We start from the raw sequence: 26539 nt of genomic DNA, 5'->3' as shown, positions 1-26539 counted from the left end.
AGAATGTATTAGGGGCGCCTGGGTGGCTCTGTGAGCTTAACATCCGACACTTGATCTCAGTTCAGGTCTCAGTGTTGGGGTCGTGAGTTCAAGGCTCCATGTTGGTTGTGGACCCTGTATTAAAAAAAGGGGGGGGGGACGGATTAATTTAGTAAAAGTAGAGTTTGAGACTCAAAACTCAAAATGAGGAACTCAGACCCAGCTTCAAGACCCAGAAGCTCCCCGGAATGACCCTGGGTAAGCTGCATCATGAATGGGCCTCCCTCCTCTCATTTGTAAAAGGATAACAGTAGCTACCTCATAGGGTTGGTGTGATGATTAAATGAGATTAAACAGTTAAGCCCAGGGCATACTCTAAGGACTCATAAACACTAACAACTGTGCTGTAAACTCAGTAAATAACTTGCAACGCACTAAGGGGCTTTCTGCTGCACCGCAAAAACTGCAGCTCAGCGTGCCACTCCAATGGGGTATCTTACTTACTTCACCGAGCTTCTGTTGAAGAGCATTTATATTAATTCTCATTTTTCAGGATTATAAACAATGCTCTGATGCATATCCTCGCAGATAACTCTTTACGCAGAGATTGCTTGCTTAGGCTAAATTCCTATGAGTGAAATTGCTAGATCAAAGATGAGCTAAAATCTAAAGCCCATGTTTGGACTGATTCACCCTCCCTCCAGCAAGAAGGGAGCCCGTCTTCCCTCACCCTTGCCAACACCGGGGTTTGGCATTTTCTTTCATCTTTATCAACTTGGTAAGTGGGGGAAAAAAAAACAAAACACCCTTCCTTGTTTGTATCCAGGTAATCAGAGACTTTCTCTTGTTTTTTTTTTTGTTTTGTTTTGTTTTTTTTAAAGATTTTATTTATTTATTTGACAGAGAGAGATCACAAGTAGACGGAGAGGCAGGCAGAGAGAGAGAGAGAGGGAAGCAGGCTTCCTGCTGAGCATAGCCCGATGCGGGACTCGATCCCAGGACCCTGAGATCATGACCTGAGCCGAAGGCAGCAGCTTAACCCACTGAGCCACCCAGGCGCCCCTCTCTTGTTTTTTTTAAGAGATGCTTTGAGGACAACTCCAGACCCTATAATGACTCTTCCCGTCCAAAACAATTCTAGGAAGGCATATAGGTCGTGTTAATGGCAGAATTGTGATAAAAATCTCAAGTACAGAACACAAAAGGATCTGGATGCTGCCCATCCCGATCCTCCACAAGCACAACTTCCAGGTCCTTCCAGGCTTTTAAATTTGGGCTATATTCTCTGCGTAGGGTGTGGGGCCTATCCCTCTACTTAAGCCCAGTGATGGGATAGCGAGGAATATTGCGATGGAATGTTCATGGAGCTTTAGGTGCAGGCCTAGGATCATGCTTTTGGGACCCATTAGGATCGGTATCTAGGGTGATGCTTTATCCAAAATCTGAGGTTCCAATCCGAACTCCTTTGCTTAAGTAGGGAGACTTTCTCAAACATTGAGTACAAATGGGGCCAAAAACACATCAACCTCTGACTACCCCCATGCACTGTGGCTCACCAGAGGAGGTAAAGCATAGGAAAACATGTTCTCAACTGAGAAGAGCTTCACTCATCAAACAGGCTGTTAACAGAGGTGGACTGCCGAGTGCTGGGAACTAAGCTGTGTGTTGAGGCTGGAAATAGGAAGTGGCTGAGGAGGACCCCTTTCTAAGCTGGGTGCTCACCTATAAACATGGCTTTATTGGGTACCTATGGTTTACTTGCCATTGGCTTTTCCCTGAAATCTTATTTAACTTAATCCTCAAGTCAACCCCGTCGAGGGATGATGGGAAAACTGAAACTTCCAGAAGGGAGTCACTGGTCCAAAGGTATATGCTACTAGGGAGGAGCATAGCAATTCAAACTTTGGAAGTTTTCTCTGGGGAGTGGGGACAGAAGGCAACAGGTGATATGGCCACAATATCAACGATCTTGTGTAAATTATACATGTTCATCCACTTTTCATTTATTCAACAAATATTTATTGAACACTCATGTTGAGACCTGGAACAGATGCCCTGTAAATTTATTTTTTCCCGTGTGGTTTCCGCAGTCCAGAAGATTATAAATCCTTCCTACCTTACAAATCCTATCAGCCAATCTATCTGCTTTCCTTCCTTTCTTCCCTCCTTCCCTTTCTCCTTCCCCCCAACCCCTCCATCCAGGGCTTTTTTCCAAAAAGGCCCTTAGGAGGCTGAAAGATCCATTTCCGAGGCTTTACGGTCAGGCAGACCTTGGTCTGATTCTGTCACTAAGGAGAGAGCCAGGTGACCTTAGCTGAGTTACCTCACCTTTCGGAGCTGGTTCTTCTTCTGGAAAATGGGGAGCTCAGAAGAATGACAGGATATGCACAGAAAGCACCTTGAGGGGTGCCTGGGTGGCTCAGTGGGTTAAAGCCTCTGCCTTTGGCTCGGGTCATGATCCCAGGGTCCTGGGATCGAGCCCCACATCGGGCTCTCTGCTCAGTGGGGAGCCTGCTTCCTCCTCTCTCTCTCTGCCTGCCTCTCTGCCTACTTGTGATCTGTCAAATAAATAAATAAAAATCTTAAAAAAAAAAAAAAAAAGAAAGCACCTTGAGGTGCTCCTGACCCAGACAGCGACAACAGCGCGCACTAAGGACCTTATCTCCTTCAGTCCTCACAGTGATCACTTCAGTGAGGAGGAAACTCAGGTAACAAGGAAAAGAGCTGCTCATCCAAGGTCTGGGGTGTTGACTGCAGAGCTGATATCCTTTAGCAACTTGGCAATACTCCAGGAGCCAAGTCTGTCTGGGGTAGATTAGGTCACTGAATTTGGCAGGCAGGAATGGGATAAAGCATCTTAAGCAAGTATCATGGGATGAGTGCTCAATAAATGATAATTTGATAAGTGATAATAAATTGAATGAAGGCAAGATTAGGGCTGATTCCTGAGCTCCCTGCTAGGAGCTGTGACTTGGGCAGCCCCCATTCTCCATTCACGCAATTCACAGGGAAGCTCCAAGCAAGAACTCTGAATCTCTACTAGCTCCATTTCCACCTTCGCTCCTGAAAGAGTGGGGACACAAGGACCACCTAGTGGGCACTAAAACTGGGGTTTTGTAGGGGCACCTGGGCGGTTCAGTGGGTTAAGCCTCTGCCTTCGGCTCAGGTCATGATCTCAGGGTCCTGGGATCGAGCCCCACATTGGGCTCTCTGCTCAGCAGGGAGCCTGCTTCTCCCTCTCTCTCTGCCTGCCTCTCTGCCTGCTTGTGATCTCTGTCAAATAAATAAAATCTGGGCGCCTGGGTGGCTCAGCGGGTTAAAGCCTCTGCCTTCAGCTCAGGTCATGATCCCAGTGTCCTGGGATCGAGTCCCGCATCGGGCTCTCTGCTCAGCGGGGAGCCTGCTTCCTCCTCTCTCTCTGCCTTCCTCTCTGCCTGCTTGTGATCTCTGTCTGTCAAATAAATAAAATCTTTAAAGTCAGTCAGTAGGGTCTGTGACCCTTGATCTCAGGGTCATGAGTTCAAGCTCCACATTGGGTGTAGCGATTACTTTAAAAAATAAAAATATTAAAAACAAAACAAAACTGGAGTTTTGTATAGCATTTCTAATTAGCAATGCAAGATCAGTGCAGAAACTCGGTAGGGGAGAGGTAAAAAATTAAAATTCTGTCATTTCAGCACCTACAGAGAAGTACTGTTAACATCTGGGAATTTGCCCTTTCAATATTTTTACGTAGGTCAACAGATTTTCATTAAGTTTTGGGTATCCATGAAAAAAAAAAAGACTGTTAGCAGTGCCATCATGTCCAATAGCACAAGTCCTGTACTGTACAATGGCAGTGTGATTTTGCAGTGCACAACCTCTGCAGACAAACAAAACAGCCCTTGCTCTTAGCACATGGTTAATTCAGTAGTCCTAACCTTTACTCCTCCTTAACATGTCAAGAGTGTAACACTCTTTTTGGAGATAATCCTGGAAAAGAAAAGGGGAGATGAAGGACCATGCCATCTTCCAGAGGGAGCAGATCATGTGTTGGGAAGAAGAGCATTTCTTTTCCAGAAGTGATCTAGAAAAGGAAACCTAGATGATCTGATATGCAGCTCCCCCCTTACAGTGATTTATTAATCTTGTCCCAGATGGAGGGAAACTGAGGCCCTGAGAGAAATTTACCCAGTCATATAGCTAGAAAGTGGTTGGTGTCAGGCAGAACTTGAACCTAGGACAATCCCTGACTTCATCTAGCTCTACGAGAATGGAGGCAGAAAGATGTAGGTTCAGATCTCAACTCTTTTACTTACTAGCTTTTCACTTTTGAGATGTCATCTCTGAGTCAGTTTCTACACCTGTAAAATGAGGGAAGAGCTTCCTCATGAGGTTTATGTGAAAATTAAATGAGAAAAAAAGGTCTTTCCAAACAACGATGGAATGCTACATGCCAGGCACAGCCCAGTGCACCTCACACACACCATCTCATTTCATCCTCGCATGACCCTCACTCTACAGTTGAGGAAACGGAGGCGCAGAAAGTCTAAGTCATTTGCCCAACATGACATTTGGGGCTGGGATGTGAACCCGGATCTGCCAGACTCAGACCAACACTACCAGCTAACACAGATAACTCTCAGCAGTGTTTCCCACATACAAAGAGCAAAATAACAGCCACCGTTGTTTACAATTGCTATCGTGCATATATAATTGTTATGTCACATGTGATCAGTTGGTCTCTGTTTTCACCCTCCTCAGCCAAAATTTCCAAGAATTGGGCCGATCCAAAGAGAGGAAGAGATGGCAGCCCAGCCTAGCCCTGGGCCATACCCATACTACATAGGAAGACAAAGGGGGTGGGTGCAATGCTGGGGTAGTGTCTCTCTCAAACCCTGGCATCTCTCATTCATTTAAGGAAGGGCTGGGACAGTCCATGCTTCACAACTGGGAGCCATAGCTCCTGCTTAGGGGTCTGGCAACCTTGTAAATAGTCCCCTGGTATCCCTATTTATCCAAGAGCACTAATCCCTCCATCCCATCCAGGGTGCCTTCCTGTGTTTGGAGACATGGGACCCTTCTGCCCCGTGATCTGGGACTCTGCTAATCTCTGCAGATGGGTGCGGGTGATTAAAGAGGCAAAACCCAGAAGCAGAGAGAGAGAGAGAAGACCCATTTAAAAAAGTCCTGCGAGCACAGACACGCCGCCTGGAATCCCAGCCTCCATCTGAGCCCAGCCAACATGAGTCACCTCCATAGCCCTTTACCTGTGAGTTGCAACACAGCTGACAGAAACTCCCAGCCTCCCAGGAGGCGGGCAGACACGTGTGCCATCCATGGGGCTGCAGTGAGCTCTGCAGTTACAGCTGGCACCCAGTGGCTCTCCTGCCACCAATAACATCTGTGAAGTGGTTGGACACCAGGCTCTGCTCTTGGATCAAATCCCAGCCCTAGCTCTACCACTTCTAAGCTCTGCGGCTTGAATGACTCACTTACTCACTTTGTACCCCAGTTTTCTTGGCTCTAAAACAAGGATCACCACAGTGCCCATCTCATAGGGTCGCTGGGAGGAGTACATGAGACACTGCGAGTCAAGGCGCGGCACCATGCATGCTACCCGGTGCGCTGAGCACCAGCTGTCTGCCAGACACTGTAGTCGGCACTGGAGATTCAACAGCAGGCAGGACAGACAAGGTTTTTACTCTTATGGAGTTCACATTCCAAGAGAAGGGGAGACAGACAATGAACAATTAGAAAAATATCAGAAAGTTTTAAGAGCTTTGCAGGGAACCCAGTGAAGTGGTGTGATACAGTGACTGAGTGTTTACTTTAACAAGGGCCTCTGGGAAGCCCTGCTCTGAGCTGGTGGCTTTATTAGCAATTACTACTACTATTTACTGTTACTTGTCAGGGCCCCCTTGGCTGCCACACACACAGAGCCTCCAGTGAGAAGCCAACCTCTGACAGTTCTCAAACCCTCCTCCATAGGCCTACGCACCCCCACCCCGCCCGCCAACAGGGCTCTCCTGTGGATTCTGACTTTACCCTGAAAACCTCCATCGTATTGGCAGGAGTAGCTGAAACCTCACCCTTCCCTGAGAGAGAAAGGAGTGGGCCAAGGTGAGGCTCCCAGGAAGACAGAGCAAAGAGATAATTTGCTAAAAGGGAAGAGGGGGTGGGCAGAGAACAGAAAGAGAGAGGGCAAAAAACAGATACCAAGATCTCTGGCTTAGATTTAATTTCAAATTAATCCTGGTGGAAGCTCTAAAAACAGCTCTAGCATTCTCCTACTTGTGTTTGTGGATCTTTTGGGTTTACCAACCTTGTTCTTTACAGAGGCAGCTCACAGCAATTATTCTATAATTTCTTAGTCTGACAGGTATCTGATTCTCCTGCGTTTCCAATGAGGAAGAAAGCACTTATTAGAGGGTGAAATGACCAGTTAGCTAAGGTTTTGGAGGTGGCCGGCTTCAACCCCTCCATCCCTTCTGTGTTGACCAGAGGCATTTGGTTTGCTCATATCTCATTCAGATCTGTATCACACCAAATAAAGGGCTGCCTCCCACCCTACCCCCAGCCGCCCCCCTGCCACCAACACACACACACACACACACACACACACACACTCCAAATTATAGACTCTTCCAGAACAGGGATCCTTGGGGCGTCTGGGTGGCTCAGGTCATGATCCCAGGGTCCTGGGATCCAGCCCCGCATTGGGCTCTCTGCTCAGCGGGAAGCCTGCTTCCCCCTCTCTCTCTGCCTGCTTCTCTGCCTACTGGTGATCTCTGTCTGTCAAATAAATAAATTAAACAAACAAACAATCAAACAAAAACCAGTGATCCTTGTCTTCTTGGCCCCTGTCTCCTCCAAACCCAGAAAAAGGCCTGGCACACAACAGGTACCCCATAAATGTGCTGAATTGAGGCCACTCACAGCCAGTCAGTGGAGATGACCGAACAAACAGCCAGACTCAGAGATGACTGAAGATTCAGATCTGGGCTCCGACACTCACTAGCTTTGCCCTGGGGCAAGTAAATTGACCTTTCCAGCCTCCATTTCCTCACCTGTAAGGTGTGTTGGGAAGGAAGGGGTGCAGTAATATCTACCACAGTGGGTTACTGTGAGAATCCAAGAACTCACTTGAATAACTGTAAAACATTATTCAGAAAGAAGCTATTAATATTTTAAGGGGAAAGCTCTGAAAAAGAGAATGGACGCTTCTCAACCCAGAGACAACTATTCCCCGGCCGGGGTCTGGCGGGGGGTGGGGAAGGGTTGGGGGATCTCTTCTCTCCTTTGACGATTCCCCAGTGGCTGTGAAGTAGTTGATGGTGGATAGAAAAAGGGGCAACAAAATTTGGGGTGAGGGTGGTATTCCTGAGTATCCGGGATACTAACTAGAAACAGAAATCGAGATTTCCTTTAGCCAAGTATCTGTCTCTGTACTTTTCCTCTAGCTATCATCTCTCCAACATTTTTTTCCCGCCCTCCCCGCTCCCTGTCTCCTCCTCCCACCCCCTCACCTAGGAAGGAATTGGCCAGCTCCACCCAGCCAGCCCCCTTGGCTCCACCCCCAACGCGGCAGGCCAAGAGTTAACAGCTGCACCTGTTGAGGCATACCTGCTGTCGCCGGCACCTGTACCCACAGCCAATCAGCACCAGCACTGCCGGGAACCTACCTGTCAGCAAAATCCGGACACTCAAACCTCAACATAAATCAAACACTTCCCTGGGCAGGGAATGTCTATGTCAGGCAAGAATTAAGAGACAAGCGGTCAGTCAGCAGAGCCTCGGTGCTGGTGCGCGTCTTCGTCTGGGAGCCTGGGAGCCTGGGAGCAAGAAGATGTCGAATGAACTTGAGTGAGTAAACATTGGTGGATGCCTGTTGCTCTCTGAGCGTGGAGGCTCGATGGGGTTTCCAAAAGGGGGAAGCGCAGGGAGGCCGGCGCCAGGATTCACAGAGCAATTTGTAAGGGTAAATGAATGGGCTGACGATTTCACTTTGGCGTGCTGAGGCAAGCCCTATCTCAAGCTAGAGGTGAATGTTTCCCTGGGAAAATAGGTTGTTTTTTTTTTTCCCCCTCTGTCTGCTGAGCAGTTTCGAGCCAGGTAGGGAAACACGGGACTGAAACTGTGAAGGCTTTCGGCACCTCTTTCTGATACCATGAAGGGACTTGGAAATCAGAGACCGCCCCAATCCCATCTAGGCTTTCTATCTTCTTGCCAAAAGGAACTTCTTTGAGGGCGTTCTAAGAGCTGTCTTAGGCAGAGAGTTGGGTTTCTCTAAAGGGACTTGTTTGTTGGATTGGAACAGTTCCAAGTGGGAAGGTTAGAGTGGTGTTTAAACATATGCCCTCTGTAGTCAGCCTGACCTAAGTCCAAACCAAGACTCTGCTCCTTTTGGGGCATGTGATCTTGGACAAGTCACTCAACTTACTGGAGCTTCACCTTCCTCATCCAGAAAATGGGTACAAGAATGCTTTGGAGGAATCCTGAGAGAGTTAAGTATGATAAAAGCTGTAAAATGCTAGGCACAGAGCCAAGGTCTGAAGATGCATTAATAAAATGAGGTTGATTTTATTCAGAGGCAGTTCTAAGGCTGGAGAAGCTGAGATGTGGTTTTCAGTGAGGTCATCTTTATTGCCTGGCAGGATGCAGGTGCCTTCATTCCCGTATCTGGGATTTAGACTCTCCACTGGCTGATGCTGACTTTCACCACAGACCCCCTGGTTTGGGTCCAGACCTCAGAGAAGGTGGGATGAGGTTGGGACTCTGGGCTGCTTTAGCTTGGGCTCAGGGAGTTGGGAGAAGCCAAACTACTAAAACACAGACTCTTCTCCTCTTGCCATGCTCAGAGGTGTGTGGGCAGAGACAAGGGTTAAATGATCTTTTTTTCTAGCTATTCTTCAATAGGTTGTTTTAAGAACATGAGACCTAGGCCGCCTAGGTGGCTCAGTGGGTTAAGCATCTGCCTTCGGCTCAGGTCATGATCCCAGGGTCCTGGGATGGAGTCCCACATCAGGCTCCTTGCTCGGCGGGGAGCCTGCTTCTCCTTCTTCCAGCTGCTCCCCATTTGTGCTCTGACAAATAAAATGAATAAAATCTTTAAAAACAAACAAACAATAACAACAACAAAAAAAAAACCGTGAGACCAGAGGGGGCTGTTGGTGGGTCCTAACTGCAGACAGTGTTCCATGATACCAGCTAGTTCTTGAGTTCTAGGTTAGCCGACTATGTTCATAGTACAGTCACTGGGCATTAGATTTCTCTTGAACAAATTCCCTGGGGTTGACAACGTGTTGACAACTAGAATAAGAGCAGGGGCACTGGAGGCAACAAGTAGGTTGAAGCCCCGACTCTGCCACTAATGAGCTGTGTGACTTTGGGGAAGTCACTTCACCCAAGTCTTAGTTTCCTCACTTGTAGGTTGTGGGCCATAGTGCTACCCACCTCATGGAGTTGTTGGGGGATCCGACCACTTTAGAAAAGTGATTGGTTTAAAGCCTGGTAGGGAGCAAGCTAATAGTACCCTTGTTACTTCATACAGAAATAACCAGTGAGCATTTCTGAACCTCTTGCTTTCTATTTTTCCACACTCTGAAAACAGACAAAAATCTTAGGATGTGTCTTCATCCCACTTCGATTCCCTGGTTAAAACTGCAGAGGCTACAGACAGAATGTTTTCTTTGGTGGGTAAGCCTCCTGAAGCTGGGTTACTCCAACAGAAAGCTTCCTGATTTTCTCCTCCTCAATGATTTGGGTTTTGAAGTCAGATCCGTTGACAGCTGAGGCTTCACCGTTTGTGGTGGGTGAGGGGAACCTGTCCCCGCAGAGTAATTGCAGACAGACTCTGAAGCCACCATTTGAGATTACAATGACAGAGCCTCAGGGCCTGGGGGCTCAGCTACCCTTACGGATAAGCGGGGGGTGGGGGGAACAAGTGCTTGGCTTGCAAGTTTTGAGCTGCTCCTGTTGGTGTTGCTGTGGCCGCTGTCTTGGCTGTCCAATTCCCCCCACAGTGCCGAGTGAAGTGGGTTGGTCCCCGCGTCCATATAGAGCTCCGACAGAATGATGAAATCTTGCTAGGCCTTGGTGTGGTGGGAAATGCCAGGCTTGCATAGGGCTAAATTCTGCCATTTAGCAACCCCAGGGTCTGGTGAATTTATTTCTCCTCCCTGGCCCTCACTTTCTTCCTCTGTCCAATAGGGGATATGCACACCTACCTGGCAGGGGAAACAGTGTGCTCCCACTCGTGGGCCACCCGGCCCCGGGGCTGGAGCTCCTTAAGGACAGCCCGATCCCTATGCCTGAGGAGGAAGGCGGCCCTTCATCAAGATGGCCCGGTCCTAGGGTGCATGGCGGCGGTGTCAGAACCCAGCTAAAGGCAGCTGGCGGGTGGAGCGCTCTGCCTTTCATGTGGCTGGGCCCAGCGCCTGCCGGGTGCGTCTGCCAGCCTCCGGGCCAACACAGCACGCCTTGGCTGCCGCCAGCCAGCACCGTCGGCTGCCCCTGGGCTAGAGATGCCCGCAAGGGATCCTGGGCGGGCGCCGGAAGTCGCTCAAGTCCCGTGTAGCTGCCTTCTCGCGGGAAAACAGCCCGCGCCTGCGCGCTGCCTACAAGGGTCTCTTGGGGCGACGTGCCGGCACGCGGGAGTCTTAGATCGGTTTCTGTGGGTCTTCTCAGCACCTCTGGAGTTACAAGTAGAGTGGTTCTCCAGGACCTACTGTGTGCTAGGCACAGCAGCGCTGGCTAGCTCCTCCTGGGAGAAAATGAGGGACTGGGAGAGTAAGTGATGCGCACACAGTAGGTCTATCGAGTGGAAGAGAGAGAAGTGAGTGAGGCACGCCAGGATTCCCCTCTACAGTGTGGCTCAGTCTGCAGACTGGGAGCCTACCTGCCGCCTGGAATCTCCTTCCCCAAAGCCTTGGAGAGACAGGACTGAGGCTGGGAGGGGGTATAAGGAACGTCCCAGTGGGTGACCACAGGCCTCTGTCGCTGCTCCATCTGATCTCCAGGAGTGCCAGGCTCCAGACTGCCTGGAGCGCTGAAAGAGTTAACCAGGAACGCCTCCCCGCTGTGGTTTTGTGGTCGAAACCATGATTGCCAGGAGCAAATTTTTGTCGTGCACAAGGTGTGTTATTAAAAGTCGGAGTTACGCTGCTGGTGAATGAAAAGTTAAAAGCCCTCATTAAGCTCCGCCTGTAAAACAGGCGGACTGGGGCTGAGACAACCCTAACGGCGGAGACTTGGGGTGCAGGACACTGCTGAGGTTCCTGCCACTGCACTGGCTGCTCGGCCAGTGAAGTCCTGGTCAGGTACTTGGAGCCACACAGAGTTTGGGGGGGGTGGGGGGTGGGGGGGTGACGGCGGCGTTGTGATCAACACAGAGGAAGGCCAGCCGGAGGAAAGGCAACGGGTCTGAAACACAAATAGCATATACTGGAAGCTTTTCCTTTGGTTGAAAAAAATAACAACCAAGCATTGATTGAGAGCTGACTCAGTGTGCAGTGCTTGATAAATACATTATCTCCTTTAACCTTCCCGAAGATCCAGTGAGGATGGGAGTATAAATTCAGTTTTGCCAAGGAGGGCTCTGAGACTTGCCCCAGGCTTGCTCCGATCTCAGGAAAAAGCTGAGATCTTAACTGGGTCTTAACCGAGGAGCTAAAAGGATGCTCTACACCAATATGTCATCCTACCTCCTATCTGTACAGATACTGAAAAAAGATGAGATATGCCAACTGTTAACAGTGGTTATCTGAGTAGAGGAAAGCAGGTGAATCTATCTCTGCTTCCAGTTTTTCTCTCTGTTTTACATTTTATATATTGTGTTTTCCATACCTATGTTACTTTTGAAATGGGGAGGGTGAGGAGAGGGAGTTACTATTTTTCAAAGAGAATTATCTAAAATTCATCTAAAGTTCATTTAAAAATGGTGTTCTCGAAATGTGGTTCCTGGACCAACAGCATCATCTTCACCACCTGGGAACTTGTTAGAAATGCAAATTCTCAGCCTCACCCTAGACCTACTGAATCAGAAATTCTGGGGGTGGGGCTCAGCAATATGTGTTTTAACAGGCCCTCCAGGCGATTCTGATGCATGTTCAAGTTTAAGAACCATTGGCCTAGAAGACCTGGCAGAGGATTGGGAAGCAGGAGGTTCCCAGATCCTCTTCTGACCCGCCACATAGTTGCTGGGTCAGCAGGCTGAGAGTTTTGCTGTGGGGGTCACCCTTGTGTTTGAGCCTAGCTCTGCCACATGTGGACCAGGTGACTTTTGGATAAGCTCCTTAACCTCTCAAGGTGTCAGTGCTGTGTGTAAATTGGAGCTAATACCTACCCCCCACACAGGGCAAATATGAGAATGAAAAGGCCTGAGGCTTTTATTTATTTATTTTTAATTATTTATTTATTTGAGGGGGAGAGATAGCGAGAGAGAGAGCATGAGGAGTGGGGAGGGGCAGAGGGAGAGGAAGAAGCAGACTCTCTGCTGAGCAAGGAGCCTTACAGCTTGGGCACCCCCCCCCCCAAAGTGGGGCTAATCCCAGGACCCTGAGATCATGACCTGAACCTAAGGTAGACACTTAACCGACTGAGCCCCAGGCCGCCTTGGGCCTGCTGCTTTTAAATAATAGTTCCCTTCCCTTTTTCCCCTGTCTTCCTTCCCCTCTCAAGAGCTCAGTGTTTGCAAAATGGAGCATCATAATCCTGGTTAGCTGTCTCCCTCCATTCCTTTCATCTTCTAAAAAGTCAGAGCAACTGACCTAGTGAATGTCCTGAAGGGAAATTATCTCAGCAATGTTTGGTGTTATTTCCCTGGTGGGTGGAGCGCCTGGGTGGCAAGAATTGGAAACTCTCGAGGGCAGGGACAGCATGGTATTTACATTTCTGTCCTAGTACCCAGCACAGGGCCTATTACAGAGTAATCCTCAGTGAATGTTTGTTGAATGAATCAGTGAGTGAATGAATGAAGGGATGTGGCACCCCAGGTTTACAGGTGGATTTCAATTTCTTTCACATCTCACTTGAAAGAGGGGGGAAAAAAAAACACAGGAAAATTGGACAGGAAACCAAAAGAAGAGCAGAGCATGAAAGAAGAATTCCCGTAGAGAACAGAGTTTTTCAAAGAGGAGAAAGTGAGTTTCTGGTATAATTAGAAAATGGCACATAATTAATTTACATGCAACTAGAAGTGTTGGCTAGGGCCTGCCCTCACCCTTGCCCTCACCCTGCCCACCCAAAGCCAGATGATGAATGTTTGCCCCTCTTATCTGGGAATCTCCAAGCTTTAGGTCTCCTGCTGCTGCTAGGAAAAGCTTCTCCCACCCATTTACAGGTGGGAGAAGGTGAGGCTGTGAGTTGTCATGCAATTTGCTGGGGGCTACCCTCCAAAGTGAGTTTTAGTCATAATAATAATAATTCACATTATCACAGGCACTCTGCTGATTACTTGCATTATCTCATTGCATTTTCCAACAGTAATACCTCACAAAGCTGTAAAGATGGAGTGAAACAATGACTAGACATTGTTGGGCCAGCACCCAATACTTGGTAAGCCCTCAAGTGAATAGCAGCTCTTGTAAGAATTCTGTGAGTTTAGTACTCCCATCTTTCCCTCTCTTACAGGGAAGAAAGCCAGGGCACAGAGAGGTCAAGTTGCATAAAGTCACACAGCTCGTAACAAGCAGAGCTGAAACTGGAACCAGGTCTGTGAAGCTCTGGGGCCCACCAGGTAGCCAGGAGCTCCCACTACCTCATTCAAAGTGGAGGCGCTACAGAGCCAGGACCTAGAATGGACTCCACCATGTTTCTGCCGAGGCCCCCAAAGGGCCCCCAGCCTGCGACTAAGCACATTTCACAACCTGGGCGTCCAGAAACCAGATGGGTCACTGGCAAGCACGAGAACCCCGGAGCGCTCCCGTCATGCCTAGGGAACACCTTGCATGGGGCTGACTGAAAAATGATTCTTCCGGGAGCGGCTGTGGCAGGGCCTCCTGTGGGTAATTAGTGAGTGTGATTGATCACTGCTGAGGAGGCTGGGTGGCTCATGACAGGGTACGGCAAGTTATTGGGTGTATCTGGGTGTCAACACCCAGTTCGGGTGGCCCCTGGAACTCTTCCTCCTCAGGCTGGAGGGAAGTGAGACCCAGCTCACTAGATCTGTCCTGTGCCAGGCCCTTTGTTTGGCGGGACTTGAGCCCCCCCAACCCCTCCTTGGTGAGTTTCCTTCTCCCTTCAGCAACATTGAGGAAGAGTCCTTCCTTTTACATCTCTATATTTTTGACATGCCTTTGGGATAGGGCAGTGATTCAACTTGCTACCAGATAGGAAGCTAAAAGACTCAAATCTCAATCCTGCTCTATGCTGTGTCCTTAGGCAAAGTCACACCTTCTCTGAGAAACAAGAGTTTGAAAGTCCCTTTGCACCCTACATGGAACCCAAAAGTCCTCAAATGCTGGATGAGACACATTTACTTAGTCTCACTGGGAGTTTCAAGTGGCACTCAGCCAGAAAGCTGTGGGCATCGAGAGTCCAACAGGACTTGGGATGAAACCCACTTCACCACCCTGGGCTTCCTCCATCCTGGTGCCCAGAAGGATACATGGTAGAGTCAGGAAGCCAAGAGTCTGGCTGGGTGTGGAACAGCTGGTACCACACCCCTCCTGTGCTGTGGGCCCAGAGTGAGCTGCTGGAGCAAGGCCCCGCCCACATGAGAGCCCCTGCATAGGCGGTTCGCACATCCCCACAGGCTTGAGAGAGGCCTCAGGAAGGGAGGCTTATCAGCTCAATGTTCCAGCTCCTCTCTCATGATCTTGGATTTAACTCTCTCCCAAATAGAGGAGAAGATGTGCCAGGGAGGCTCTGAGGGCACAGTCTTGAGAAGGTTCTTGATGCTAGAAACCAGAAACCTTTGTTCTAAGCTTGATGTCATGAGATAGTAGCTGGTTGGCCTTAGGCAAGCCAGTGACCCTCTCTGTGGCTCAATTTTTCCTGCTATCACATGGGGGAGAGTCATACGTTCCCTCCCTACTTTACAGGGGCGTTGTAGGATCAGAGGTGATGACAAACGTATGAGAAGCATGTTGAAAAATACAACACGCCATGCAAATGTGAGGGATTATCAAATCTCTGACTTGAGTTTCCTCCTTAGGGGGCTGGCCTTCCTCGAAACAAGGCAATGTATGCAAAAATCCTGGCACACAGTAGGTAGGCAAGCTCTGGGAGCTGTCCCAGGCTTATGCTTTGGATCCTGCTGCTCCTCTCCTCTGGAAGATCCAAGGTCCTCCCCACCTACCTCCCCGCTCTCTTTCCCCCTGCAGTCCTCTTCTTGACCACACCCCGTCACTCCCCAAAGTTCAGGCAGGTCAGGCTTCTGCTTCCTTTCCTTCATAGCTTTCTTCACCTATCTGACCTTAGCTGTTTGTTTGTTTTTGTGGTCACGTCTGTCTTGCTGTTATTAAAAATGCAAACAGCATGACATTGGGGCTGACCTTCTTGTCTTGTTGGCCCAGGACAAGGCCTGGCACATAGTAGTTACTTGACAGATAGTTGTTAAAATGAGGGAGGGATGCCACCCCTATTTATTGGGTTTTTCTTGTCTTCTACTTCCCTTTTTGGAACTTAGTGGTTGGTGGAAAAGTGATTAGTTGTGGAGTTAGATACCAGGAAGCCTGACTTTGTAACTCACTTGGCTAGTCACCTAGAACAGGTCCCCGTACATCTCTGTTGTCTATTTCCTGGTCTGTAAAGTAGAGATAATAACACATGATGTACATGGGGAGGCCCCGCAAGATAATGAATGTGAAAGTCAAGGCAAGGGGTTATTACACTGTCTCTTTTTTGTTTTTGACATAGAACTTTGTTCACAGCCCGGAGGCTTGGGAAGGATGTTAACTTAAGAACCTCGGGCAGAGTCTCCCCTTGACTGTCATTTGGGGCTTCTGAGATGATGGTGATCATGATGATGGTGATGATGATGGCTATTATTTACTGAGTGATTATTCTCTGGCAGGCTCAAGGCTAAGCACATTTCCTACGTTAATGTACTTAATTCTTCTAACAGCCCATGAGATTAGCCCCACTCTAAAGTAGCCAGCCCTGGTGACTCCATCACCTGACTGCGTTTTAATTTTCTTCACAGCACTTATCACTGACTAAAATTAACTCATTTACCTCCTTGTTTATGGTCTGTCTTCTCCAATTAAACTGTAAGTTCCATGGGAGCAGAGCCTTATCTATCTCGTTCTTGGCTGATTCCCCAGGGCCTAGAAGAGTTCTTGACTGGGCACAGAGAAGACATTCAATAGACCCATTTAACAGATGAGGAAATAGCTAAGTCCTCTTGCTTTCCCTTCCTCCCCCATTTCTCTTCCTCCCTCTGGTAGCTGAGGAGTTCTGCCTTGGACAGGGGCATCAACAGACAGTTTGTGGAGGCCCTTGGGAAGAAGTCTCTTGGCCTCCCCTCTTTGTTCTGGCTTTGTCACCCGTAAGAAGGGCTCAGTCCTTAGAACTCTTCACATCTCTCACCCACCGGGCCCTCAATCCTCAATTCCAGCATTAAGAGAACAGGGTACCAGAAGTTCTTGGATTTCTTTGGCACACAAGACCATGCTAATCTTATCCGTAGTCAAGACTTTCTGGAAGCCAAATGCTTAGCCTTGGAACATGAAGTTGATCAGTAGCATGAGCAGGCATGGGGATCAGGATGCTGGGGCTCCCAGCTCCTGGCCAGAAACTTCCATCCTCTTACTTTCTTACTCAGTCCCTCCTGCCTTGTGTGGATGGAAAATCTCTGTCTCTCTATCAGTGGACCATTGGCGCAATGTAGTCTAGAGGAGGGGAATTTCCAGAATAAGAAAGGCATCCTGAAAGGAGACTAGCATGGGGGCGGGGGGAACATGTCTTTGAGTCCAACCGGTCCAGGTTTAGGCTGAGTTTCCACTACCTACCAGCTGAGTGATCTTGAGCAGGTGATATTACCTGTTCGAGTCTCAATTTCCCCAAGACCTATCTCTCAAGGCTATGGCCCAGAGATGATGAGATAGTACAGAAAAACAGTTGGCACCATGTCTGCCTATGGTAAACACGGCAGGTCCAACAGCCACTATGTAGCTGGGACTCAACTCAGGGATCCCAGCAGGATGGATTGGAGACCCTCATCGGCCAGAAAAGCCTCCCAGATGAACAGTAAACTCTGACCTTTTCTTCCTGATGGGATCTCATCATTGTCTTCGAACTTTAATTTTAAATAGGGTAAGAGATAACTAATAGCTCATCAAAGCTGATAATGGACATTCCAGCAGAAGTCAGCAGACTGCAGCTCTAGGCCCTGATCTATCACTGACTTGTGGGGTGACCATGTCTGAAACCACTTCACAGCCCCTTGATGTCTGGCTCCAAGCTGGGTCCAGAGACCAAAATGGCTTTCGTGTATGAAGTACTTATTACTTGGCAGGGTCGGTTCTAATTTCTCATGTGGTGATGCCCCCAGTCCTCATAATCTCATAATCCTACATGTTGGATGCTTTTATGAGACTCATTTTACAAATGAGGAATAGTGCTGCACACTGGGGATCCCAGCTGACACGGTGGGGTGGGGGAGGGGTCCACCACCTTTCCCTGCTTCTCCCATGACACCTTGGTTGGGGAGTTTCCTTTAGCCTGGGGCTGGGAGGGGCTGGGGCCAGCTACCCTGGGTCTGCTCTGTAAGTTCTTCTACCCCCGGGGCCCAGGAGGCAGGGAGGAAGGGCCTCCCTCTTACTTCTCCGTCTTAATGCCCCTGATTTATTGCAGCAGAAACTCGGGGTGTGCCTCCCTTTCCGCACCTCTAAAGCAGGAAGGTTTCTATCATTTCTCTTTCCTGTGTGACAGCTCTCTCTCCCTCCCTCCCAGATCCAGTGTCCCGCACCCTGGGACCCAGGGAGATGGGGACGGGGTGGGGCAGTGCTCTGGGCCCCGGGTGAAGCCCCTGGCAGAGCCATCGCCTGCCCGCATCCTGCCTGGGTGTGGTCTGGCTAGCTGTTCTCACTCTGTGTCTGGGAATGTAGGCCCGAGCTGCAGACCAGCATGGGGACACTTCCTTGCTCACCCACAACTCTGCCACGGTGCCTGAAATGTCACCCTTTCTTGCATTATGGTAAAATAGTGTGGCTCAGTGGAAAGCACACAGCTTTGGTACTAGACAAGCCTGGGCTTAAATCCTGGTTGTGCTGTGGACCAACTGGGTGATATTGGGCATTTTCTTACCCTCTCCAAGTCTCAGGCTCCCTCATTTGTAAAACAAAGCCAATGATCCTTATGTCATAGTGTTCTAGAAGGAACAGAGTTCAGGGATGGAGAGCATTCTAACATATTCTGGTAAATGTCAGGTGCCATTGTTCCTGTGTCCCTAACATGAGAGAGTCTAAGAGGCTCATTTAGGAAGGGGGTCATCGGGCCATGAAGTGCCCATTTCATCACTGGGGTTCTCTTGTCCCAGTCTAGCCACTCCCATCTTCTCAGATGCCATTCCCCCCCCCCCCCTTCATACACTCTTCACTCTAAAGTGAACACACTGGAACTTTCCCACCTCTGGCCTCTGCTCACCATCAAGAGCACGTTTTACAGCAGTGGTTCTCAAAGGATGGTCCCCAGACTACCAGCATCAGCGGCACCATACCGGGGAGCTTGTTAGAAATGCAAATTCCAGCTACCCCAGACTTATCAGATCAGAAACGCCAGGGGTGGAGCCCAGAAATCTGTTTTTAAAAACAAGCCTTCCATGTCATTGTGATGCCGCTCAGGTTTGAGAACCCCATCCCCAGTCACAGCCTCATTCTGCTGGAGCTTGAGTGCCCTGGGGGCTACTCACGAACTAGGAGCTTGAGCGAGCCCCCTAACTTCTGCGAGCTTTGGCTTCCTTGTCTATAAAATAGGGACAAGAAGAGCACCTGCCTTACTTGGTTGTTGTGAGAACTCAGGGAGAGAATTCATGGAAAGTGCTTAGCTCAGCACCTAAAACATGGCTGATGCTTGATGAAGGTTAGGTATGACTTTTAATAATGACATCATCATTATTCTGCATCATGTCGCTATCCTGATGGCCCCCCCTTCACATGTCTGCATGATATCATTCCCAGTGCCAAGGGCCCCCAAGTGAAATGTCTGTTTCCTCTGAAGACCCTCTCATTGTTCTCTTTCCTTTGAGCCCATGTGGCTTGTCTCTTGGGCCACCTGCCTTGTATCTATCTGAGTTTTCAGCACAGGGCTGGGTTCTGCCTCCTCTGGTGCCCTGCAGCATCCCCTTCCCTTCCCCCACAAGTTCCTGGCATCTGGGCAGCTGGCCGGGCCCTCCACAGTCCATGTTGGTCTGAAATGCCACTTCCCAAGACCAGGTTCTGCCCACCGGCTTCCTCACCACACTCCCTAACTTGCAACGATGGCCAGCCTTCTGTGTCTTTCACAGTCTGGAGGTGAACTTCTCACACTGGATTATCTAGAAACTTTGTTCTTTGCAGCTTGTCATGATTTCCTATCTTCCTTATGCTAAATCACCTTGAATAAGTATCTACACAGAAGCATTTTATTGAATCCTCTGCGAAGCTTTGCAAGGTTGGGATTAGGGTCTTGGTGTCCTAGATGAGGGGACTCGGGCCTCAGGTCGACAGCTTTTACGTGGCCACATTTGTTATAGACCAAAAGCATCTAGCTCCCAACTTCGGGTATGTTCTTCTGCCCCAAGCTGTCCAAATGGGACAGAAGAAGGGTTTTCAAGTTTGCAAGACTGGTAACTCTTTGAATTCCTGGGCATTGGCTGGAGGCTGACCATCCATGGACCTTCCTCTGGGATAGCCTAAATCTGACCTTCCCTGCTTGCCTTCCAGCTTCAGGTCTGTGCGACTGCTGAAGAACGACCCAGTCAACTTCCAGAAGTTCCCTTACACGAGTGAGGATGAGGCCTGGAAGACCTACCTGGAAAACCCACTGACAGCCGCCACGAAGGCCATGATGAGAGTCAATGGGGATGATGACAGCGTTGCGGCCCTGAGCTTCCTCTATGACTACTACATGGTACATTTGCCCCCACTGTGTTTTCCCCCCCGACTGAACACACACCCTTGCTTTCAGGCCTCCTGGCCTGACAGCCCACCCCCGGCCCCACACCATGCTTTTTCTCTCCTCTGGGTCTTCCCACAGGCTATTCCCTCAGCCTGACCTCCTCCCCTTTCCCCTGACTAAACCTTCTTCTCCGCTCTGGGTTTCAGTTTGAAGGTCACCTCATTCCTTCACTGAGAAGAGGGAAGACTTGAGTTTCCCATTCTGTTTCTCTGGGGACCCTCAGCAACTCCCATCATTGTCCTTGACTCTGTCTTTAGAAAGTTGCTGACCATGCATTTTTTCCTTGATCTCCCCCATGACTGAGCTCTTGGAGGACAGGAAGCACGTGGTGATCGTTACTCAGTCCTCAGCACCCTATCCTGCTTGCCACACGCGCAGCACCCAGTGTGTATTGATGGAAGGGCTCAGTGCCTCGGCCACACACAGCCCCTCACAGCAGCACGCCCAGCCTGCCATCTTCTTTCTGCCCCTGTCCCTTAGATCATCCCAGTTGCCCTGCCATCCCCACCCCACCACCTAGAACATGCCTTCTGCTCCTGACTCCTTTCCTTTTCTTCCCAAGGTCACTTTCCTTTGGAAGCTGGGCTGCCACATCACCTGTCCCTCTCTGGAGTGTCTGATTCTCCTCCCTATCCTTGCTGCCATTCTATGTAATGTAACCCCTCCTGACAGACCGTCGTTATGATTCTCTAATTATTTCCAGGGCCTTGGCCTTGACTCTGGGAGACTGTCAGCACCTGAGAACAGGATTGAGGCCCTCCTCTATCTGAGCAGTGGGCAATCACAGGTGCATAACACAGTCCCAGAGCCCCTCTTCCCGTTCCTGTGCCAGACACTGCCCATGGATTCCAGTCTGCCTTCTCGCTGGGCCATAGGAGACTGAAGAATCTTTCTCAAGCTAGTATTCCACGCAGCCTCTACCCATCCATCTGAATTGTCTCACGATAGCAAACTTTCTCATTCTCCCTGAGCCGGGTGATTGCTCCAAGAGACTTTCCCAGATTTGAGAATGGGAAACATAAACAGCCAATTATTGAGATAGCTGGCTTTGAACTTGAAGATTTAAAACCACCTTGTAAATAAGCCCTTAAATTTACTGACCCAAGAAATATTTTATCTACCTTACCCCAAGGGGGAATGCACCCTGTCCGTGTAAACTCACAGGCCAAGGATAGGAAGTGTGGTCTTGGATACAAGAAGGCCCCAAATTTTCTTTCTGGCTTTGGTTCTCACTCTGGAGCAGTATGGTTATGCTAGCTTACTTCCTCTGCAGTAGACCAGCAGCGTGCTGATAGTGTTTGGCCCAGGCCGATGGAAAAGAAATTTGAATTGACTTTCTCAGACTGGAGACGTGGTGGGAGCCAGAATCCTTGGCCTGGATTTAACCCCCAGCCTGGGATTTACAGGTTGGACCATAATGTAAAATCCAGTACCATCTTCTTGGGCCATTCCTAGAGCCAGAATGGTGGGGACAGGTTCTGGAGGTCATGGTTGTAGTGAAAACACCTGTCCCACCTCTCCATTTCAAGAGGACTCTGGGTTCAGAACAGCCCTGTGGGTAATAAGGACAGGGTCTCATGATGTACAGAGAGCACTGAGTTGGGAGTTTAAGACCTGATCTGGCCACAAACAGGCAATGTGGTTTTGGGTAATATACTTCTAAACGTAACAGTGTTTGGTTTCTTCCTGAAAGCCAGGCTTTATGCCAGGTGCCCTCCTGCCTGCTCTCCCACGGGGAGTGAGTAAGAGCCCAGGCATTGGAGTCCCTAGGCTGGGTTGGAGACCCAGTTCTGGCTTTATTAGCCAGAGGTCGAAATGACCTGAGTGCTCTAAGATATGACAACATTATAATTATGAAATTCACATTTAGATAGAGTTCTCCATGTGCTAGGTGCTGGCTAAGCATGCACAGTGATCTCTGGAGTGGGTTTTATTGTTATTATCCTTATACAGATGAGAACAATGAAACAGAGAGAGGTTAAGGGACTTGCCCCCCGGGTTACGTAGCCAGTATGTGGCATATCTGGGAATTGAACCAAGAAATCCAAGAAATCTGGATCTAGAGTCCATGCTCCTAACCACTGAGACAACAGAGCCTCTCCGGGCCTCAGTTTCCTCATCTATATAATGGAAATAACATTAGTAGCTATCACAGAGTGGTGTAGGGGTTAAATTAGAGACTACACAGAAGGCACTTAATGCAGGGTCAAGTACACAACAAGTACTGGACTGAGAAACAGCAAGTAAGGGTCACCTCGCTAGCTCAGTCTGTGGAAAATGCAACTCTTAATCTTGGGGTTATGTGTTTGAGCCCCACATTGGGTGTAGAGAGTACTTACAAATAAAATCTCAAAAATAAAAACCAGCAAGGGGCACCTGGGTAGCTCAGTCATTAAGCAGTCAGCTCTTGATTTCAGCTCAGTTCATGATCTCAAGGTTGTGGAATCAAGCCACACGTTGGGTTCCTCACTCAGTGGGAAGTCTGCTAGAGATTCTGTCTCTCCCTTTCCTTCTGTCTCTCCGTACCCCCCTCCCTTTCTCTCTCTCTCTCTCAAATAAATACATAAATCTTTAAAAAAAAAGGTGAGCATTATTTTTACTACTAAATCTCCAAATACCCTTGAAGTAAGTATTATAATCCCCCACTTGAAATATGAAGAAACTGAGTCTCAGAAAGGTAGAGTCATTCATTCAGAATGAATTCATAGTACTTTTAATTGGTAAAGTTAGAACTTAAGCCAGATCGGCCTGACTTCAAGTTCCTTGAGGCCCAGCTGCCGATCTTGGATTACTTCTCACTCTCTAACTTGGGACTCAGGCTAAATGATGGCTTGCCCACTCCAAAGACGGGTAGATTTTCCCCCAGCGACCAAGGTAGCTCCTCTGTCTGGCCAAGTCCACCGGACGGGGGTTATCTTGCCATAAATGTATAAATCCCTCTTTCCTCTCCACTCAGGGCCCCAAGGAGAAGCGGATCCTGTCCTCTAGCACTGGGGGCCGGAACGACCAAGGAAAGAGGTGAGGTTTGCCCAACCCCCCATCTCGGCCCTTTTCTCATACTCCCCTCCACTTCTGGGCTCTTAACCATCAGGCACAGAAGGCTCAGTGCCTAGGGCCCACGGGACTCTTAGGGCCCATGGAAGTGTTAGAATTTATTTTAAAATCAGAAGAAAGCAATGAATATAATCCAACCTGGACTACACCTATCTTTATGCCAGTGCAGTTGTAAAAGGTATTTTAAAATATTTTTTATGGAGGAAGGAGTCTGTGAAGGCAAGAGCCTAGGGCCCACCAAGTGATGATGAGACCCTGGTCCATGTGAGAGGCTTGCACACACACACACACACACACACACACACACACACACAGGAAGTGGGCAGCCCCTGTGGGCTAGAGTTTGCAGAAAACAGACTTCAAAGCCAAGGTCCAGGAATAAGCCCTGAAGGCAGCTTTTCTATCCTAACTCCAAAACCCACCTCCCTGTAGAGGGAGACCTGGCCTGGGGGAGGGGCACCTGGATTCTGGTACTTCTTTCCTCTGGCTCTCTTGGGCCTCTTCCCAGATATCCTGAGCGCCTCAGGGCACTGATGTTTCCCTCCTCTTAGAAGGCAGCCCAGGCCAGGCTTAACTGCTAGATTGGCACTAGACTGGACCCTGCCCTTTCTCTACTCTTCCTCCCACCACCACCACCACCACCACCACCGCCCCCCCCACCCCTCCCCTGCCTACCTCTGCGGGGGGGGGGGGGGGGGGCATCTAGGCTCCTCTCTGCCTTCCGGAAAATCCAAGCTGCTAAGGCAGGCATTACCGCTCACACAGCTGGCTCAGGGCCTCTCCGGGATAGGAACCGTAGAGTTATGCATGGGCCTTTTCTGAAAGCCAATTTTTTAAAATGTTGTTAGCTTTTCTGATTACAAAAGTAATACCCGTTGGTTACAAAGTATTCAAACTCTATAGAAATGTATAAAGTAGAAAGTAAAAGTTTCCTGTAATCCTACTCCCTGCCCACCTTAACAGTTTGGAGTGTATCCTTCTAGACCTTTTTCTCAACATATATTAACTGTACCACGTTAGCTGTAATATCCATGTCCCCCCCTCCCACACATACACACATACTGTGTAGATAACGCAATGCAGTTGTTTTAAGGTGGGGACATTTGATTCTGGATAAGAAATAAATGACCTTTCAGTTTTTAAAATGACCAATACTGTAAAAGATAAAGCAGATGTTTGTTCCCCTCTACCCTGAGCCCTCCTCCCTGCTCATCCCTGTGACAAATTGGCTTATTACCGCGTCTTGCTTCATGCATGTTGGGAAGATCTAACATTACGTGGGATTAAAGGTCAGTGGGTCTGCCTGATGGTCACCCTCCGATCCAGATGAGGGTTCCCTTGCCCCTCAGAGAGAAGAGGTGCACTCACCCAGCCCTCCTCTCTCCCCAGGTACTACCATGGCATGGAATATGAGATGGACCTCGCTCCCCTTGAAAGCCCCACGCATCTCATGAAATTCCTGACAGAGAATGTGTCTGGAACCACAGAGTACCCAGATGTGCTCAAGAAGAATAACCTGATGAGCTTGGAGGGGGCCGTGCCCACTCCGGGCAAGGCAGCTCCCCTCCCCGCTGGCCCCAGCAAGTTGGAAGCTGGCTCTGTGGACAGCTACCTGCTGCCCACCAGTGATATGTACGATAACAGCTCCCTCAACTCCTTGTTTGAGAGCATTCCTGGGGTGCCATCCACACAGCGCTGGCAGCCTGACAGCACCTTCAAAGATGACCCACAGGAGGTGAGGGCCCACCCCTATACCCGTCACAGCATCCCTGGATATGTGCATGCCTGTGTAGAAGGAGAGAAGACAGTGGGGAGATCAGAGGTTTCGAATCCTGGGAATAAAAAGTCCTAGAGCTGAGGTAGTTCTGCCATGTACTGTTGTCCCAGTTGTACACTGCATAACCTGCACAGCTATATGGGACAGCTCTGAGATGAGGCTCCAGCAGCCTGAACGTGGCCATTTATTCTCTCTGAATTGTGTTTCTCTGCAGTCGCTGCTCTTCCCAGATATCCTGAAAACGTCCCCAGAACCCCCGTGTCCAGAGGACTATCCCAGCCCCAAGAGGTAACTCAGCCCCTTTGGAACCTTGGCCACTTGGACTGTAGGCAGAGGCTACAGACAGAGCCTCACGCCATCCCCAGAGCAGGCATCATCAGTGAATGAAAAGACGGGACTGAAGGCACGTGAAAGGAGAGAGGCAGATTTCCACGCTTCTTTCTCGGGCTGTGACAGGGAGCTCAGAGCCCTGTTAAAAAATTGAGGTTCTGTTGCCCTTCATCTCCCCTGAGGCTCTGTCTCCCCTCAGGGCTCTCTCCAGTTTCCATTATTTGTTATTCAGCAGGATTGTGGCTCAATGAAACCATTAAATAGAAACTCCAAAAATGAGGGGTCTGAGGCCCAGGGAGGTAGAATGGTTTCCCGAAGTCCCACAGCAAATCCACAGCACACCCTCTGCCTCCTACCTCACTGCCTTCTGGGATCCTCCTGCCTGATTGCTCAAGCCTCATTGTCCTCCCCCTCTCCTCCCTGCAGTGACTTTGAATATACCCTGGGCTCCCCTAAAGCCATCCACATCAAGTCAGGGGAGTCGCCGATGGCCTACCTCAACAAGGGCCAGTTCTACCCCATCACACTGCGGACCCCGGCAGGCGGCAAGGGCCTTGCCTTGTCCTCCAACAAAGTCAAGGTATCTTGTCCCCGGAGCAGCTAGGCTAGGATGGTTGGGCAGGCCCAGACTGACAAGGACCCTAGGGAGAGGGTGCCACTGCCATGGAGTGGGGGACACAGAGGCGAAAGGGCAGGAGTGCTACACCAGGGCTCTGGGAGGGTACTGGGACTGTGTGGGCCTCTCCTGAGGCTGAAGGTCATGGCGGCCCGCTGTGCTTGCAGAGTGTGGTGATGGTGGTCTTCGACAACGAGAAGGTGCCCGTGGAGCAGCTGCGTTTCTGGAAGCACTGGCATTCCCGGCAACCCACTGCCAAGCAGCGTGTCATCGACGTAGGTGAGAGCGCCCCCGCCCCCGGCCTCCTTCCCAATCTCTCAGTCTCTCCCTGTTTCTCTCTCTCTCTCTCTCTCTCAATCTCTCTCTCTCTCTCTCTCTCTCTCTCACACACACACACACACACACACACACACACATACACACACAGCCCAATCAGGCCTGTGATCTCTGCAGGACTGAGTTCTCACCCCAGGCGCTGGCCCGGCCCTGGTCTGCAGGTCCTGCACTACGGGGGGCTTGCAGGGATTTGCATCTGTGGGCTGGAAGCAGGGGCCTCTTTTCTGTTTGCTTTGGGGTAAACAGTGCCCTAGAGACCCCAGGAGTGTCTGATAAATAGACCCCTGGGAGGCTGGCCTTTGTGTCCCCCTGGGGGTCGGGCCTTAGCCCATTGAGATACAAATGCCTAAGACAACAGGAGCCCC

At 49.6% G+C, this 26539-nt stretch overlaps 1 protein-coding gene across 1 annotated transcript in view; it reads left to right on the top strand.

The window, feature by feature from the left end:
• Positions 1 to 7686: 7686 nt before the first annotated feature.
• The window catches only part of GRHL3 (grainyhead like transcription factor 3), a 34549-nt gene continuing 15696 nt past the window's right edge, over positions 7687 to 26539 (top strand). The window contains exons 1-7 of the mRNA XM_047728400.1: positions 7687 to 7824; positions 19827 to 20013; positions 23018 to 23079; positions 24505 to 24850; positions 25107 to 25180; positions 25649 to 25802; positions 26006 to 26117. Of these exons, the coding sequence (XP_047584356.1) occupies positions 7808 to 7824; positions 19827 to 20013; positions 23018 to 23079; positions 24505 to 24850; positions 25107 to 25180; positions 25649 to 25802; positions 26006 to 26117 (952 nt within the window). The 5' untranslated portion in view covers positions 7687 to 7807. The remainder of the gene's footprint in view (positions 7825 to 19826; positions 20014 to 23017; positions 23080 to 24504; positions 24851 to 25106; positions 25181 to 25648; positions 25803 to 26005; positions 26118 to 26539) is intronic.

Source organism: Lutra lutra, chromosome 4 (assembly GCF_902655055.1).
Source record: "Lutra lutra chromosome 4, mLutLut1.2, whole genome shotgun sequence".
NCBI lineage: Eukaryota > Metazoa > Chordata > Mammalia > Carnivora > Mustelidae > Lutra > Lutra lutra.
The sequence above is the reverse complement of the archived record's forward strand: the minus strand, read 5'-3'. Positions and strand labels throughout refer to the sequence as shown.